The sequence below is a fragment of the Sander vitreus genome, chromosome 14, assembly GCF_031162955.1.
Source record: "Sander vitreus isolate 19-12246 chromosome 14, sanVit1, whole genome shotgun sequence".
Lineage (NCBI taxonomy): Eukaryota > Metazoa > Chordata > Actinopteri > Perciformes > Percidae > Sander > Sander vitreus.
Window position 1 is genome coordinate 1,500,001 of NC_135868.1, and position 17,102 is coordinate 1,517,102.

General features: G+C 41.8%; 1 protein-coding gene across 2 annotated transcripts in view; it reads left to right on the plus strand.

Moving 5' to 3' along the window:
• Positions 1 to 15,926, plus strand: part of LOC144528449 (uncharacterized) — an 18,979-nt gene extending 3,053 nt beyond the window's left edge. The window contains exons 2-4 of one of the 2 annotated variants that reach the window (XM_078267021.1): positions 6,149 to 8,101; positions 9,875 to 10,102; positions 14,753 to 15,926. In XM_078267021.1, the coding sequence (XP_078123147.1) occupies positions 6,149 to 8,101; positions 9,875 to 10,102; positions 14,753 to 15,765 (3,194 nt within the window). In that variant the 3' untranslated portion in view covers positions 15,766 to 15,926. The remainder of the gene's footprint in view (positions 1 to 6,148; positions 8,102 to 9,874; positions 10,103 to 14,752) is intronic. The other variant, XM_078267022.1, reaches the window with a different exon arrangement.
• The last annotated feature ends 1,176 nt before the right edge of the window (positions 15,927 to 17,102 follow it).

The following is a 17,102-nucleotide window of genomic DNA, read 5'->3' on the forward strand; positions in this document are numbered from 1 at the left end:
CCCTTTTGCTTCCCTTACATACTTTCCACAGTCTGCTAGTACCCCCAACCATTTCTCCTGTGTAAAGTTTATTTGCAGGTCTCTCTGCCATAACAATTTCACATTAGAGGACTCACCGCTCACTGAATAGTTTGTTAGTGTATAAAATTGTGAGGCCGTGCAGCGTTCCTGTGGCGCATTCAGATATCCCAAAATATCATTTTCTGAACATTTACCAGTTCGTGATTTTACACAGTCCCTGATTTGCAAGTATTTCCAAAAATGTTGTTTGCCTACTACTATACTTTGTAGTGCATACTAGAGATGGTCCGATACCATTTTTTGCTTCCAGATACCGATTCCGATACCTGAACTTGCGTATCGGCCGCATATATGTTATTATGTTTTAACAGCTGAATACTACTATCCCTGTATAGATGATATGATGTATAACAGCTGTATACTACTATCTCTGTATGGATGATATGATGTATAACAGCTGTATACTACTATCTCTGTATGGATGATATGATGTATAACAGCTGAATACTACTATCTCTGTGTGGATGATATGATGTATAACAGCTGTATACTACTATCTCTGTGTGGATGATATGATGTATAACAGCTGTATACTACTATCTCTGTATAGATGATATGATGTATAACAGCTTTGTTGTCGGTCTGGCTCAGGTTAAACTCTTTGTGAAACATGAACACCCAGAACTTTCTGTTATTATCCAGTTTGACAGTCAGTTATAACGGAAAAACAACATAAATAAACTACTTTAACGTAGATTTTCTTTAGGGCTTTATTACGTGGTATCGGATCGGTGCATAAACTCCAGTACTTCCCGATACCGATACCAGCGTTTTAGGCAGTATCGGAGCCGATACCGATATCGGTATCGGAACATCTCTAGTGCATACACCACATGAACGCCACTGCCTCCAATATGCCAATATGTATGGCAGGATTAAACCACAATGAAGCATATATCTGTACATATTGCGACAACTTTTACATTTTGTTTACCTTGGCCCACCCTTCCTTAGAGTGCACAATAATTGGGTTTGTTGTTTTACTTCGTTGAGACAGTTGCTCCTTTGGACTAAATGGTAAACATAACTCATTCTCAATCTCCATCCAGTCTAGCTTGTTGTCTGTCGTTTTCCAATAGTTGGCTAATTTAGCCATTTCAAAAGATATCCCATATAACCTTGGATTTGGTAAACCTAATCCCCGTTTCTCCTTGGGGGCGCAGAGTTTACTTAGTTTTATCCTTGCTCTTTTCCCATCCCATAAAAGTTGTTTAACTATATCATCATACTTCTTAAAAATGGCAGGCGGTATGATGATTGGCAGCATCATTACTAAATAGTTAAATTGAGAAGCTACTATCATTTTAATAATACTGACTTTTCCCCACAGAGTAAGTTTTATCTTTTGCCACTTTTGTTTTCATTTTTTGCAACACCGGGTTAAAGTTTAATTGAGTTTAATTCCAAGATTCTTCATGCCTTGAGGTACCCACTTATATTTAAGTTTTTCCACCATGTAATGGTGGCATGTGGAAGTCATAGGCATAGCCTCGGATTTATTCCAATTAATTATTTAACCTGCCAGTTTAGAGTAGGACTGAATAGTATCCATTAAATGTGGCAAAGATGCCTCAGGGTCTGTCACTAAAGCTAAAATATCATCAGCATATAGCAACAATTTATGTTCCTGTCCCCCACCCTCTACTCCTTAATTCTCCCGTTATTCCTGATACTAACAGCCAATGTTTCTAGATAAATTATAAACAATAGAGGGCTCAAAGAGCAGCCTTGGCGAGTGCCTCTAGACAGGCTGAAAAAAGGGTGATATACAGTGCTGTAAAATCATCTTTTGGAAATTGATCTTATTTAACATAGGGGTATCTATGTCTATGTCTTATGCCCCCTGTATTTTAAGGAAGAACATTTATTTATTTACGATATATTACTCATTCACAAAGAAAATTGGTGTCCTTAAAGGTTGGATTTTTCCTAATCTTTTCAATTAAGGCGTTAAGATCAATTTCCAAAAGATGATTTTTGTATTCCTCTTTTTAGTCAACTTTAGCAGGGGTCCCTATACTCATGAGCAGCACTGTAACTCCATTGGTAATTACTGCTGCTTTTGGTTCTTTATATAACCCATTGAGAGAAATAGGGACCGAACCCAAAATGTGACAAAGCGGAAAATGGAGAGCTCCATTCCACCTCATCAAAGGCCTTTTCCGCATCTAGGGAAATAGCAGCTATAGGCACATTTTTGGACTGGGCAAGCCACATTAGATGTATTAATTTGCTCATGTTGTCTAATGAGGATCTGTTCTTCATGAAGCCTGCTTGGTTGGGATGTATAATATTGGGTAAAACTTGTTGAAGTCGTAGAGCCAGCACTTTTGTCAGTATTTTAAGGTCCAGATGAAGCAGGCTAATAGGTCTGAAATTAGATTAGATGTTATGTCTCTGTCTTTCTTTGGAATCAGAGATATTAAAGCTTCATTACATGTTTGCGGCATGTGGCCTCTTTCAAATGCCTCCTGATACACCTTCACCAAGACTGGGGCAAGAATGTCTATGTACTCTTTATAATATTCCACAGGAAATCTGTCATAACCTGGTGATTTCCCAGTGTCCATTAATGACACAGCTTTCCTTATTTCTGCTACAGTTATAGGCGACTCTAATTTCCTTGTGTGATCAGGGTTAAGTTTAGACATATTAATGTTAGAGAAGAATGAATTTATTTGGTTGTCATCGCAAGATACCGATGATGTATATATTTTCTTGTAATGTTGTTCAAATGTCTCATTTATATCTTTTGTTGAGGTTACTAATTTATCTCCATGTTTGATTGCTGACATTATATTTGAGGAGTCTTTTTCTTTCACTTGTCTGGCTAATATTTTCCCAGTTTTTTCCCCACCTTCATAAAAAATAGTTTTTAATCTGTATAAGGAGTATTTTACTTTTTTTGTTAAAGAGTTCATGCAGTTGAAACTTAAGCTTACATTGTGGTTCTGAAAAGTGTTCCACTAAATCATTTTCCTTTAATTTCACCTTCGAATTCCTTGATTCTGTTTAGGCTCTCTTTTTTCTTTTGAGCCGAACGGGCTATTAATTTCCCTCTATATATGCTTTAGAGGCCTCCCAAACTTAGTGCTGCCAGTGTTTAATTCAAAAAAAGATTTCAAATCCTCTCCCAACAATATCCTCAAGCCTTTGTCCTGTAATAATGGTGTATTCATTTTCCATTTAGTCCTCTTACCCATGTCCAATTCTGTGTTTATACATAATTCCACCAATGGGGACAATGGGGAAAAAACGTGTACTCCCTCTCCTTAGGGTTGGTAAGCCTCCAGACATCCACAAGCGCCATGTCATCTTCTGGGTAAGGACAGGGCCTGATCCTTACTAAAAACGGTGGCAAGGTCATGGTACTCGGAGGGGATGAGAGTCAAATCAGGAGGAACAGGAGGAGTATGAATTTGAGTGGACTTATCAGGGGCTTAAGCGGATAACAGAAAGGCTGCATAACAGTGAGTACTCCAATTTCTGATCTTTCCCTGCGCCCAGTCCACGTTGGGGTTGTGAAAAATGAGCCAGGGGAGGGAGGTGCCGCCGAGCGTGACAGGGACGGAGGGAAGCAGAGGCCCACGAAGGCGGAGTGCAGGACCAAGGGGAGGAGGAGCCGTGGGACCCACACTCTCTCTCCCGGAGGCGGTTGTCCAGGTCGATGGATGACTCGACAAGCTCATCGAGACTCTCCGGCTCGTCCCTGGCGGCCAACAGATCTTTCATGCACTCACTGAGCCCAGCCAGGAACGCGCAACGGAGAGCCAGACTGTTCCAGCCCGAACGAGCGGCCAGAATGCGGAAATCAACCGAATACTCCGCAACACTGCGATCTCGACATGAGCCAGGCATCCGTCTCCACTCCCTGAACCGGCCGATCGAAAACCCTCTTCATCTCCTCCACAAAGGAGGAGTACGAGGAGAGGAGATGAGGCTGCCCCTCACTCACCAAGGTGAACCAGACGAGAGCTCCATCGCGGAGTAAACCGACGACAAAACACACTCTGGCGTCATCGGAGTGGAAGATTGCAGGCTGCCTCCTAAAAACCAGGTTACACTGCACGAGAAACCCCTCACAGGTTCCCAACACGCTGGAGAATTTTTCTGGGAGGGAAACTGGGGACCCGAGGGGCGGAGAGGCGGCAGGGAGCAGAGCTGGATCTGAAGCGGGAGTGAGAGGCAGTGGGGACGGGGCTGAGCACCGAGGTGCCGGACCTCCTCGGTCAGGGAGCGAAGCGCTTCAGCAATGGTGTTAATGGCGGAGGAATGCTGGCCGAGCAACGCTCCCTAGGAGGACACGGAAAACAGTAGGTCTTGAGGCAGGGAGTTGGAAGAGTTGGAAGAGGGGGTTGAGCCTGCTGGGTCCATGTTGGCTTGATCGTTCTGTTACGGGGAGTGACAGAACAGACCCAAACGCACAACTCAGTTCAAAAGAGGTTTATTTGCAATGAAGGGAGAAGGGTAGGGAGAGGGGCTGTGAGGAGGTGGATGCCAAGGAGCAGGATACAGGCAAAGACTGGGGCTGGGAGCAGCTAGGGAGCTCAGGGAGAATGGAGAGACAACTGGCGAGGAGCTTGATGGAAGGGCGCTGGAAGCTGGGAATGCGGACACAGGCTGGGGCTGGGAGCAGCTGGGGAGCTCAGGGAGAACGGGGAGACAACAGGCGAGGAGCTCGAGGAAGGGCGCTGGAAGCCGGGGGCCGAGGAGTGGGGAGAGGCGAGGTGAGGAGCGGAGGTGGTGTGGAGCAGGGAGCCGCGAGGAGGGGACTGGAGGATGAGGCCAGCTGACTGGAGACAGAGGGATGGAAGTAATGACTGCAAGGAGAGAACACAGAGACAGGGATTAGGACAGAGAAACGGATAACACGGGAATGCAGTAATGATCTTCAGGAGCTTGGAGCTTGTGTCACCATGCAGGCTGAAACAACGATCAAGCCACGCCCTTGTTCCTTTGTTTGCCAAGACCTGGATGAATAAACCTCAGAAAATGCCACCTCTGCCTGGACAATGAACGTTTTTATCTCTGTGTAAGATTCACTCCTTCGGTGCCTCAGTGGCTGTTTGACTTTGAGGTTGTTTTGTTCAATCTGCCACTACAGTTGCTTTAAATTAGGCAACAGATTGCAGTCAACATTTTGGCCCCCTGTAGCAACCCCTGCCACAGCCTAAACACATTACTCCCATTCAACATGGATGGAAAGACCTCCGTTTTTTTCCGGACCGTCTGAACGCGGATGTCCGTGTTAACATGGATAATTGTAGTGGATGAACATATTATTGTAATCCTGATGGCTGGGCCATTGTGCCACCACCCGACACAGGAGGACACCTGTGATCCAGTGCGCAGCCCACATCCGGAGCATAATCCCTCCGCCCCGGCAGTCACCTGGATAAAACATGCTCAACAAATTATATAATTTCACACGTGCACGTTATCCTTCATGCACCGATTCAACAATCGAGAGTTGAACAGGCAGCGTGAGCGTTAAAACATACGGAGAAGGAAAGAATGGCCCCCGCATTTATAAAACTAAGCAGCACGGGTACAGAGCAGCCACCACGTGCCACAGAATGTCCACTTTGGGAGCGCTGGAAGGCATACATGTTTTCGCAGGTAAACTCTGCTCTCCAAGTTGATTTCTGCGCGTGTGAATGAAACTGACTTTTGACACATTGGTGGCAGAAACCAAGGAGGCACTGGCCCTCCTATGATTAACTTTCAAGGCGATCTAACCCACGGACCTCTGTAGTTTACCTTGATTGACAGCTGTTGGTTGGAAAATGCGAGCATTTGGTCGCAGTCTGGAGCCCTGCTGTCTGATCCGGTGCAGCAAAGATATCTTACCTTCCACTTCGAGGATTTTCTCAGACAGACCGCCACAGCTTTTGCAGCCTGAGCCGAGTGGAGGCATGAGGTTTTGGAAGCTCAGTTTTGTATGATGATCTTTGGGGACCTGGGATAAATCGGATGACTTCATTATGAAGCTGCATCAGAGTGATCTCAACTAATTAGCAAAGTATTGTTGAGACTGATATTTAATGTATGTCTGTCTGTGTTTCAGCTTTACCTCCAGACATTCTGGAAGTGGTTGTTGGTGAAGAGGAGCAGCAGGAATGTAGCTCCAGTGTGGACCAACAGGAGCCAGAGCCCCTCCCACACATTAAAGAGGAACAGGAGGAACTGTGGAGCAGTCAGGAGGGAGAGCAGCTCCAAGTGCTGGAGGAGGCTGATATCACCAAGTTCCCATTCACTCCTGTCCCTGTGAAGAGTGAAGATGATGAAGAGAAAGCTCAGTCCCCACAACTTCATCAAAGACAAACTCAACACATGGAAACAATAGCTAATGGAGAGGACTGTGGAGGACCAGAACCAGCCAGGAACTCACATCCACTTTTACAACCAGAGACTGAAGACCAGACTGGAGACTCTTCTGAACCTGAGACTGATGACAGTGCTGATTGGAAGGAGACCAGAGAACCTCAGTCAGCTTTAAACTCTCTGAAACATGATTCAAGATGTAAGAAAACATTCAGCTGCTCTCAGTGTGGGAGAAGATTTGGCTTTAAGTCACATCTGAAGACACACATGAGAATCCACTCAGGAGAAAAACCTTTTAGATGCTCAGTCTGTCAGAAATCTTTTACACTGAGTGAAAATTTACAGTCACACATGAGAACTCACACAGGAGAGAAGCCTTTCAGCTGCTCTGAGTGTGGTAAAGCTTTCTCTGATAGTGGAAACCTGAAGAAACACATGATAACTCACACAGGAGAAAAGCCTTTCAGCTGCTCAGTTTGTAATAAATATTTTACACAGAGAGGAAGTTTACAGTCACACATGGTAGTCCACACAGGAGAAAAACCTTTTAGCTGCTCAGTTTGTAAAAAATCTTTTACACAGAGAGGAAGTTTACGGTCACACATGGCTGTAGTCCACACAGGAGAGAAAAGATTCAGCTGCAGTGTTTGTAACAAAAGATTTGCCCGGCGTTCTGATGTCAAAACACATAAATGTGTTGGTCCGATGGAAACAGAAGCTGATGGAGAGGACTGTGGAGGACCAGAACCAGCCAGGAACTTACATCCACATCCACTTTTACAACCAGAGACTGAAGCCCAAATTGGAGACTCTTCTGAACCTGAGACTGATGACAGTGCTGATTGGAAGGAGACCAGAGAACCTCAGTCAGCTTTAAACTCTCTGAAACATGATTCAAGACGTAAGACACGATTCAGCTGCTCAGAGTGTGGGAAAAGATTTGTCTTCAAGTCACATCTGAAAACACACATGAGAACTCACACAGGAGAAAAACCTTTTAGCTGCTCCGAGTGTGGTAAAGATTTCACTTATAGTGGAACCTTGAAGAAACACATGAGAACTCACACAGGAGAGACGAGAAAACCTTTTAGATGCTCACTCTGTAATAAATCTTTTTCACAAGGTGGACAATTACAAACACACATGAGAATCCACACAGGAGAAAAACCTTTTAGCTGCTCTGAGTGTGGTAAAGCTTTCACTGAACGTGGACACCTAAAGCGACACATGATTACTCACACAGGAGAGAAGCCTTTTAGCTGCTCAGTTTGTAATACATCTTTTACACAGAGAGGAAGTTTACAAAAACACATGAGAATCCACACAGGAGAGAAGCCTTTCAGCTGCTCTGAGTGTGGTAAAGCTTTCACTGAACGTGGACACCTGAAGAAACACATGATGACTCATTCTGGAGAAAAACCTTTCAGCTGCTCAGTCTGTAATAAATCTTTTACACAGAGTGGACATTTACGGTCACACATGACAGTTCACACAGGAGAGAAAAGATTCAGCTGCAGTGTTTGTAACAAAAGATTTGCCTGGCGTTCTGATGTCAAAACACATAAATGTGTTGGTCAGATGGAAACAGAAGCTGATGGAGAGGACTGTGGAGGACCAGAACCAGCCTGGAACTCACATCCACTTTTACAACCAGAGACTGAAGACCAGACTGGAGACTCCTCTGAACCTGAGACTGGTGACATGGAATAATGTTTGTGCCTTTAAGTCCAAGCAAAACTTCTCAAGTATCAAACAAAAATATTTATGTATCAACATCTAGATAGAAGACATTATATTGTGTGGTAGGAAAAAGTACACTCTTAATTTAACCCTCCTGTTTTCCTCAGGTCAAATTTGACCCATTTTCAAAAGGTTTCTATATCAGAAATTTGGGTTTCTTTCAACCTAATTGTCAAAAAAAAAATAACATGGATGGTTCCAAACAACCATCCTCTTCACGAGTAAAATAAATGGTCAGTTTACTACTTTCATTGAATTTGGGTGTTTGGTGAAAAACAAAAGTAAACAAAGGGAGATGTGAATGATATAGCATAGGGAAGTTAGCCTAACACGGTGTTTCCTGTCAGGGAGAGGAGGAGTTTTCTCTTTGAAGCAAAGCTGAGATGGACATATTATGATCTGTATAAAACTATAAAAACTCTTGTGCATTGCTATGTTCCAAGGTAATATGATCAGTGACACCAAAACAATTAAGGTCTTTTGACATGTATAGTGTCTCCTATTACACTAATTAGGCCATAGTAAAGCTAATAAAGTAAAGAAATATAATCGTTTGATATGACCGGTGTGGTACACCAGGACATGCTGAGTACCCTCCAGGATGAAATAAAGTGAAATCATTTGAAGTAAACCATCTGTTGACTAGCATGTACGTTAGTAGTTATTGTCTGGGTCACAACGACCTAGGTGTACTTAAGAAAAGGAAGCTGAGAGGACTGTTAGAAGTAAAAATATCACCAGTTTTTTGTGTGGGGGCAAGTAAAAAGTTTTCACATGCCCAACCGTACAAAGGAAAACAAAACCTTAACGTTGAAACCTGGGGGCTAATCGTTAATTTGTTCAATGCACTTCCTCAGTGTTTGTATTAAACCATAGTCCCCTGGTGATGTGGTTATGTAAACGTGTGTCTCTATAATATGGTAACTTTTTTTGTTGTCCATAATCTGAGCCAGTGGAAGCATGTAGATGTTAAACAGAAGAGGCCCCAGAATGGAGTCTTGGAGAACTCTGCATTTCATATTTGTCCACTCAGATGTTTATCTATAGACACAAAGTAGTCCCTGTTCTTTAAGTAGGATTCAAACCAGTTATATACCAAACAATGAAATAAGAACAAGATAAGCCTTAGGTGTAATTGTCAGTCTTTACCAAGCCCCCAGGAACAGCGCCATGTCTTGAAGCAACCATGGTCTTAGCGGCCAATGGTGGAATTGCAAGGTCTGACAACCGGCTGGCCCAGAAAGACATTTCCCATAGACTTTACATGGCAAAAAGAAATGTCTATATGTTAGCGGATAATTCTTTTCAAACTTAACAGTCCGAACACTTAAATGGTCCTTGTTCAAACCATCATGTTTTAAATTGCACTAATAGCCAAATCCAGAATTAGTTAACGCACATATAGAACGCGAGCAGACCTGCGGGACTGCGCCCATGTCGCCCTGCACTGCGGGCTCACGACAGTTCTCCTGAAATCCTAGCTGTAAATATAATGGCTGTAATTCATCATGTGTATTATCTAATGACACATCCAAGCGTTGTATGCTGTAAAGACTGTAAAGTGGATGCAATATTATAAACGTCTCTTTTTCCAAACTGCCAGGGCGTCGAACACTGTATCCAGTTCTCTTAAGACATCCATGGTCTTTACAGCTTGAGCACTCTGGAAGTTAGTATGCAGAAGCAAATTCCCAGTTTTCCTCAATGTGTGTTTCCCTGTTTCCTGCAGATGTGCAGCAGCTGTTGGTGGTTAAAGAAGAGGTTCCCCCTGAGCAGCAGGAGTGTAGCTCCAGTGTGGACCAGGAGGAGCCAGATCCCCCCCCACACATTAAAGAGGAACAGGAGGAACTGTGGAGCAGTCAGGAGGGAGAGCAGCTTCAAGGACTGGAAGAGGCTGATATCACCAAGTTCCTCCTTACTCCTGTCCCTGTGAAGAGTGAAGATGATGAAGAGAAAGGTAGGAACAACGTGGACGTGTTTATTTAATGCGTTTTTAGGGGAAGGGGGAAACACTCTGCAGGAATTTAGGGCTGCCCCCTCTGAGTGGATTAGTCGACTAATCGGTCGTTTTTAACAAGTTGTATTGGTGTCTAAACTTCAAGGAGAATTCCGGCCAATTTTTACGTTAATCTTGATTGCTATAGCTATGCGAGTACTGTTGATAGAAAAATACCCGACCCGAATCAGTGCAGGCAACACGTAATCATCCCATGTTGTTGCTCAAATCCAGAAACTGGCAAAGAGAGCAAAAACAGCAGAGCCCATAAGTGTAGAAGACAGAAGGAAAGCCAGTCTTGTACTTGTGAAGTTAGCTCAAAAGAATGCCTTCAAAGAGGAAATACAAATGTTGAATCATGGTAAACTGCCACAAAATCATCAGTTGTTCCAGCTTGATCCAGTAATGCAAGACGGTGTTCTCAGAGTGGGAGGGCGATTAAAGAAGGGCCTCATGACTTGAAGCATCCGGTAATCTTACCAAGAGATGGGGTGATAACACCTCTGATCATAGGTTACTGCTATGAAAAAAGTCAGCATCAAGGCATAGGACAGACTCTCAATGAGCTCAGAGCACATGGGTAGTGGGTGGCAGCAAAATTGTTGCAAGCTACATCAAACAATGTATCACATGGAGGAGAGCTCGCAGACCAACAGAAAAACAAAAGATGGCAGATTTACCTGCTAACTGTGTTGATCCGTCACCACCATTCTCCTTCTGTGGGATGGATTGTTTTGGGCCCTTTCTCACTAAGGAGGGTCATAAAAAGCATAAGAGGTACGGTCTGATATTCACCTGTCTATCCTCAAGGGCAATCCACATTGAAATATGGGAAGATCTAACAACTGATGCGTTCATAAAGGCATTGCAGTGTTTTATAGCTATTCAAGGAGCTTTAAGACAAATCAGGTCAGATCGAGGGACAAATTTTGTTGGGGCAAAAAATGAACTCACAAAGGCTTTAAAAGAAGTTGATAAAGACTGACGTCTTACCTGGCCGAGAAACATTGTCACTTTATCATGAACGTACCTGATCCCAGTCACGTGGGAGGGGTTTGGGAAGGGCAGATAAGGACAGTTAGGAGCGTCCTCAGCTGTGTCCTTTCCAAGAGTGCTGGAAGATTAGATGACGCTTCTTTAAGAACATTTTTCTATGAAGTGATGTCAATAGTATACAGTCGCCCCCTCACTACTGACTGCATCAATGATCCCAAAAGTCTAGAACCACTTACTCCAAACCATTTGCTGACCATGAAAAGCTCTGTCCCGCTTCCTCCTCCAGGAAAATGTGTGGCAGAAGTGTGTATGCCAAGAAAAAGTGGCGCAGGGTACAGTACCTGACAGAACAAAGTAGATGGAGGAAAGAGTATCTAGCAAACATTATCCTCAGGCAACGCTGGCACTCTGCAAAGCATAATGTGAAGGTTGGAGATGTAGTCATTGTCAAAGAAGACGAGGTGCCCCGTAATGAGTGGAGAATTGGCAGGGTACTAGATGTTTGTAAAGATGAAGATGGGTTGGTGCGGAAAGTTACAGTACAAATGGGAAACAGAAATCTCAGTAAAGAGGGTCAAAGACTTACTAGTTCATCCATTCTTGAACGACCTATTCATAAGTTAGTTGTACTTGTAGAAAACAACTAAAATGTGTTGTAATGGAACTAATCTCTAAGAACTTTCAAGTAAGGACAGTTTTAAAGTGGCAGTGTTGACCTGAGAGGTATGCTAGTTGTTTGTTTTCTGGAAATTACTAGATTTATTCTAATGTTTCCATAAATGTGTCATAAATCATAGTAATTTGATGGGAGTGTAACTGTCTGAGGGACAGTGTTACTGAGATTTCATGTTTAGTCTATATTTTTGATCATTTCATTAGTGTTTGAATTCATACAGTAATTAAAAACATTAAAATCTAATAAATAAGAGTTTAAAAAGGGATGTTTGATTTAAAATTGTACTAAAATATTCTACCTTTCAAATAATTTTTGTATAAATGTTATTCTCTATTACAAATGCCATTACTGATGTTGAGGTCAAAGGTCAAATGACCAGAGTTTAGGGAAGGGCACACCTGTTGCATTGTGGGTAAAAGGAACACAGAGAGAGCCAACGTGGCTGCAGAGGAAAAATGTATGGCCTCAAACAAAGATTTTGCACGGTCCAAGAGGCGCACACGGTAATTGTGCTTTTGTATTTCAACCTTGTCATATTTGTGTTTAATATTTGTTGTAATTTCTTTGCATTCAATGTACTTTCTGTACTGTTGTGACGCTAACATTGTGGGGCTCGTCTAGTTAAGTGCTAGAGAGACTGTAAAATGACTGAAAGAAATATATTTGACTCATTATATTTTATGTTTATTTTTTGTAGTTTTCACGGTGTCTTACAACGAAAATGTGGAAATAAATGATCAAAGGACATCTGTATGATGTGTGGCCTTATTTAATTGGACCAGTGTAACTACAGTGATACATGTTTCATTATGGTACTACATATAAATACATCCCTGTAAAAGTACTGCAGTAGTAGAAGTAATTTTTTTTTTTAAGTAATGTTTACCTTTATTTATCCAGGTAAGTCGATTGAGAACAAATTCTCATTTGCAATAACGACCTGTCACATTTACACAGTTCCCCATTCATACCTGGAAGCTGCCCAGTACAACCACAGTCTGATCTGCTGGCCACTGAGCAGTATATAGCAGTATATATATATATATATATATATATATATATCATCAGTAACGAGTTGGCAGAATTGGACAAGCAATTCCAAGGGCCTGCATGCATACAGTGCAGTACTGTCAATACTGTAAATAGTCTTATGTAAAGGTGGTACATGGGACCATAGAAACAGTGTCTGATAAACAGTAGTACATTACAGTAAAGAATGATGATGAAATATTACATCCACAGATAATGTAGTCTATTTGGTTCATGCTCCACACTAATTGGTGACAATGAATCTCGTTATCTTGAAATTTTCATGATCTAAACATGGAATATTGTTTGTCTGTACAACTATGCATTAAAAGTACTGCAACAGTTACTTATCATTTTGAGCTGTTGTATCAATTGATAGTTAGATGATTGTAATGAATAGACAATCATCTGAAATGTAATGTGTGAATTGCCTTTTGAAATAGTAGTACTTTGATGTTAAGTTGTGTCATATTGAACAGGTGATCTTTTGTTAAATAAACAAATTATCTTAGGTTTATGTGTATTTTGATCATTGGTTGTGAGTTTTGTGTCTAGAGTTTTGTAAAATGACGTCAAGGTTCTGAAATTAGTGCCAAAGTGATTGTAAAAAAAACTGTAAAAGACAAATAAGTGATTTTCTATTACAAGACATAATGGGCAAAAATAGTTTTTCCAATAGTTCGAACCTGTTGTGTGTTATTTAGAAGGAACATTTAAACATAGTTTTTTACCAGTTTTGATGAGATGAAAAATGAAGGGGGCCTCCTGTGTGCCGGTCACAGTCATTTGAACATTAATAATAAAACATTGAAATATTATTAATGTTTTTTTTATATTCATTTTGGGATAATTGTCATACTTATCAAGTAATAATAAAAAAATCTTAACATGGAAATTAATCGTTAGATTAATCGACTAATCGAAAAAAATAATCATTAGATGACAAAAATAATAGTTAGGGACAGCCCTAATGAGCATACAACAATATGACATGAGTGGTGTTATTAAAAGTGATGGGGGTGATATAGGTTTTGGTGAATTTTCAGGGTACACTGACCATTTGAAAATGCAGCCCTGTCGGCAAGAGCGTGATAAGGTTACATTGGTTTATATTAGGGTTGTCAAAATTGGCCAAAAATGGCGTTTGAATATTCCTTCTAAAAAAAAACAGAGGTTTGAATAAATGTGAATATCTTCTCTGCCGTTCACCTCGAGGTGAGAGCCTCTGGCTGCCTTCAGATCTGCTCAGGGTCTGTGTACCGTAGCTTCTTGCAGATCAATGTGCGGGTACCCACCTGTACTGCACTCTGGTCCTATATGGTGAGCCCTCAGCACCTCCGTCTTCATGTCAGCAGTAGTAGGGAACCATTTAGGGAGTGTGAATTAACAAAACCTGACGCATTCCACCCGATTGGACTATCTGTTTTTCTTGAACTTTACAGAGCCCACTCGTGGAGAAAACAGACCAGAATCTATGCATCCCTTCATGAAGTCCCAGTCACAAAAATAGTTAAGTTCTCTTTGAAAGACACAAACAACATGAAGCTGGCGGCCTTTGGCGATGCAACCCGAGGTTGATGGTTGAATGATCGTAACGGTTCAATTTGAGATCCCCTGAAATCATATATATGTTCCGACTCAGTGTTGTAATGCTCATTTCTATGCAGATGATAGCATTCTGTTCACCACAAACCAGCCAGCCCTTCTCCAGGTTACAGTCCACGTTCATTGACCTCCAGACCTTCCTTCATGTTAAGTTTAAATCTTGTTCTCACCACTGTCAGTTACACTGTGAGTTATGAAAATGTCAGGGGTTGTGATTGTTCCTAAACGGAGGCAAGTTGTTGGATGGTGCAGTTGTCTTGGTTTTGTCTGACATCCCAGTTTTCCTTAATTTGTGTTTCCTGCAGATGTTGAGCAGCTGTTGGTGGTTAAAGAAGAGGTTCCCCCTGAGCAGCAGGAGTGTAGATCCAGTGTGGACCAACAGGAGCCAGAGCCCCCCCCAAACATTAAAGAGGAACAGGAGGAACTGTGGAGCAGTCAGGAGGGAGAGCAGCTTCAAAGCCTGGAGGAGGCTGATATCACCAAGGTCCCATTCACTCCTGTCCCTGTGAAAATTGAAAATGATGAAGAGAAAGCTCAGTCCTCACAGCTTCATCAAAGACAAACTCAACACATGGAAACAGAAGCTGATGGAGAGGACTATGGAGGACCAGAACCAGCCAGGACCTCACATCCACATCCACTTTTACAACCAGAGACTGAAGACCAAACTGGAGACTCTTCTGAACCTGAGACTGATGACAGTGCTGATTGGAAGGAGACCAGAGAACCTCAGTCAGCTATAAACTCTCTGAAACATGATTCAACATGTAAGAAACGATTCAGCTGCTCTGAGTGTGGGAGAAGATTTAGCTTCAAGTCACATCTGAAAATACACATGAGAATCCACACAGGAGAGAAGCCTTTTAGCTGCTCTTTTTGTAAGAAATCTTTTACACAGAGTGGAGATTTACAGAAACATATGAGAATCCACACAGGAGAAAAACCTTTTAGCTGCTCAGTCTGTAAGAAATATTTTACACACAGTGGAAATCTACGGTCACACATGAAAACTCACACAGGAGAGAAGCCTTTTAGCTGCTCAGTTTGTAACAAATATTTTACACAGAGTGGAGCTTTAAAGTCACACATGACAGTCCACACAGGAGAGAAACCTTTCAGTTGCTCTGTTTGTAACAGAAGATTTGCCCAGCGGTCTAAACTCAAAACACATAAATGTGTTGGTCCGATGGAAACAGAAGCTGATGGAGAGAACTGTGGAGGACCAGAACCAGCCAGGAACTCACATCCACTTTTACAACCAGAGACTGAAGACCAGACTGGAGACTCTTCTAAACATGAGACTGGTGACATGGAATAATGTTTGTTCCTTTAAGTCCAAGAAAAACTTCTCAAGTATCAAACAAAAATTGATATGTATTAACATCTAGCTAGAAGACATTATATTGTGTGGTAGGAAAAAGTACACTCTTATTTTAAATATTTTATTAGATATTGTTTTGTAATGTCTGTCATATAATCAAGTAAAATAAAAAAAACAGACAAATGTAACCCACCTGATATTTTAAAGGGCCCACACATATATTTACTTCTTTCTAAGTAACAGATGTATAGCAAGATTTACTATTAATCATGTATCAATATGGGAGTTTATTCGATACACAATTGTTTTCATTTTGTGTATCATGTTTAAGCACAATTTAGGCCCAGCAGTCTCAGAGAGGAGACTTTTCTCTCTGTGTCAGGGAGACAGGAAGTGCAGGTTGAAAGCTATCTTTAGTTTAAACAAGGGAGATGTGAGGGAGGTAGCATAGGGAAGTTAGCCTAGCATGGTGTTTCCTGTCAGGGAGCAGAGGAGTTTTCTCTTTGAAGCAAAGCTGAGATGGACATATTATGATCTGTATAAAACTATAAAAACTCACTTGTGCATTGCTATGTTCCAAGGTAATATGATCAGTTACACCAAAATGAATATGGTCTTTTGACATGTATAGTGTCTCCTATGCCACTAATTAGGCCATGGTAAAGCTAATAAAGTAAAGAAATATAATCATTTGATATGACCGGTGTGGTACACCAGGACATGCTGAGTACCCTCCAGGATGAAATAAAGTTAAATCATTTGAAGTAAACCATCTGTTGACTAGCATGTACGTTAGTAGTTATTGTCTGGGTCACAACGACCTAGGTGTACTTAAGAAAAGGAAGCTGAGAGCAGTGGCGGATCTAGAAAATTTTACATGGGGTGGCAAAGGGGGGGCAAGAGGTCTTGGCAGGGTGGCATGGGTAGACGGTACTTAGGAATCCCTATATGTGAATGGCTTTAACCAAACAAACACAAAAAACTTTTAAACTATGGTAGTTATTGTTTAATCATGCCCTTACAAACTACTAAGCGTTTTCATTCACAACAGGAATAAGCCCAGTGTTTTGTTTTTTTTACATGCTTCAGAGTTGAAAAGCTTCGCTCACACCCAGCAGTACGCACTGGCAAAACGATAGCGATCTTGCACAGGCAAAAAAGCTCAAAGAAACCTTCTTAAAAGGCGCCAAGCACGTCACAAACTCAGTCAGATTGGATGGGTTTATTTTGCCATTTGCTCTGTTTCTTTCAAGAAGTCTTTTTGCCTGGTGTATCTCAGTTTTCAAGTCTTGCAAGTCAAAGTCATATTCCTCAGCTACTAACAAACCAATTCT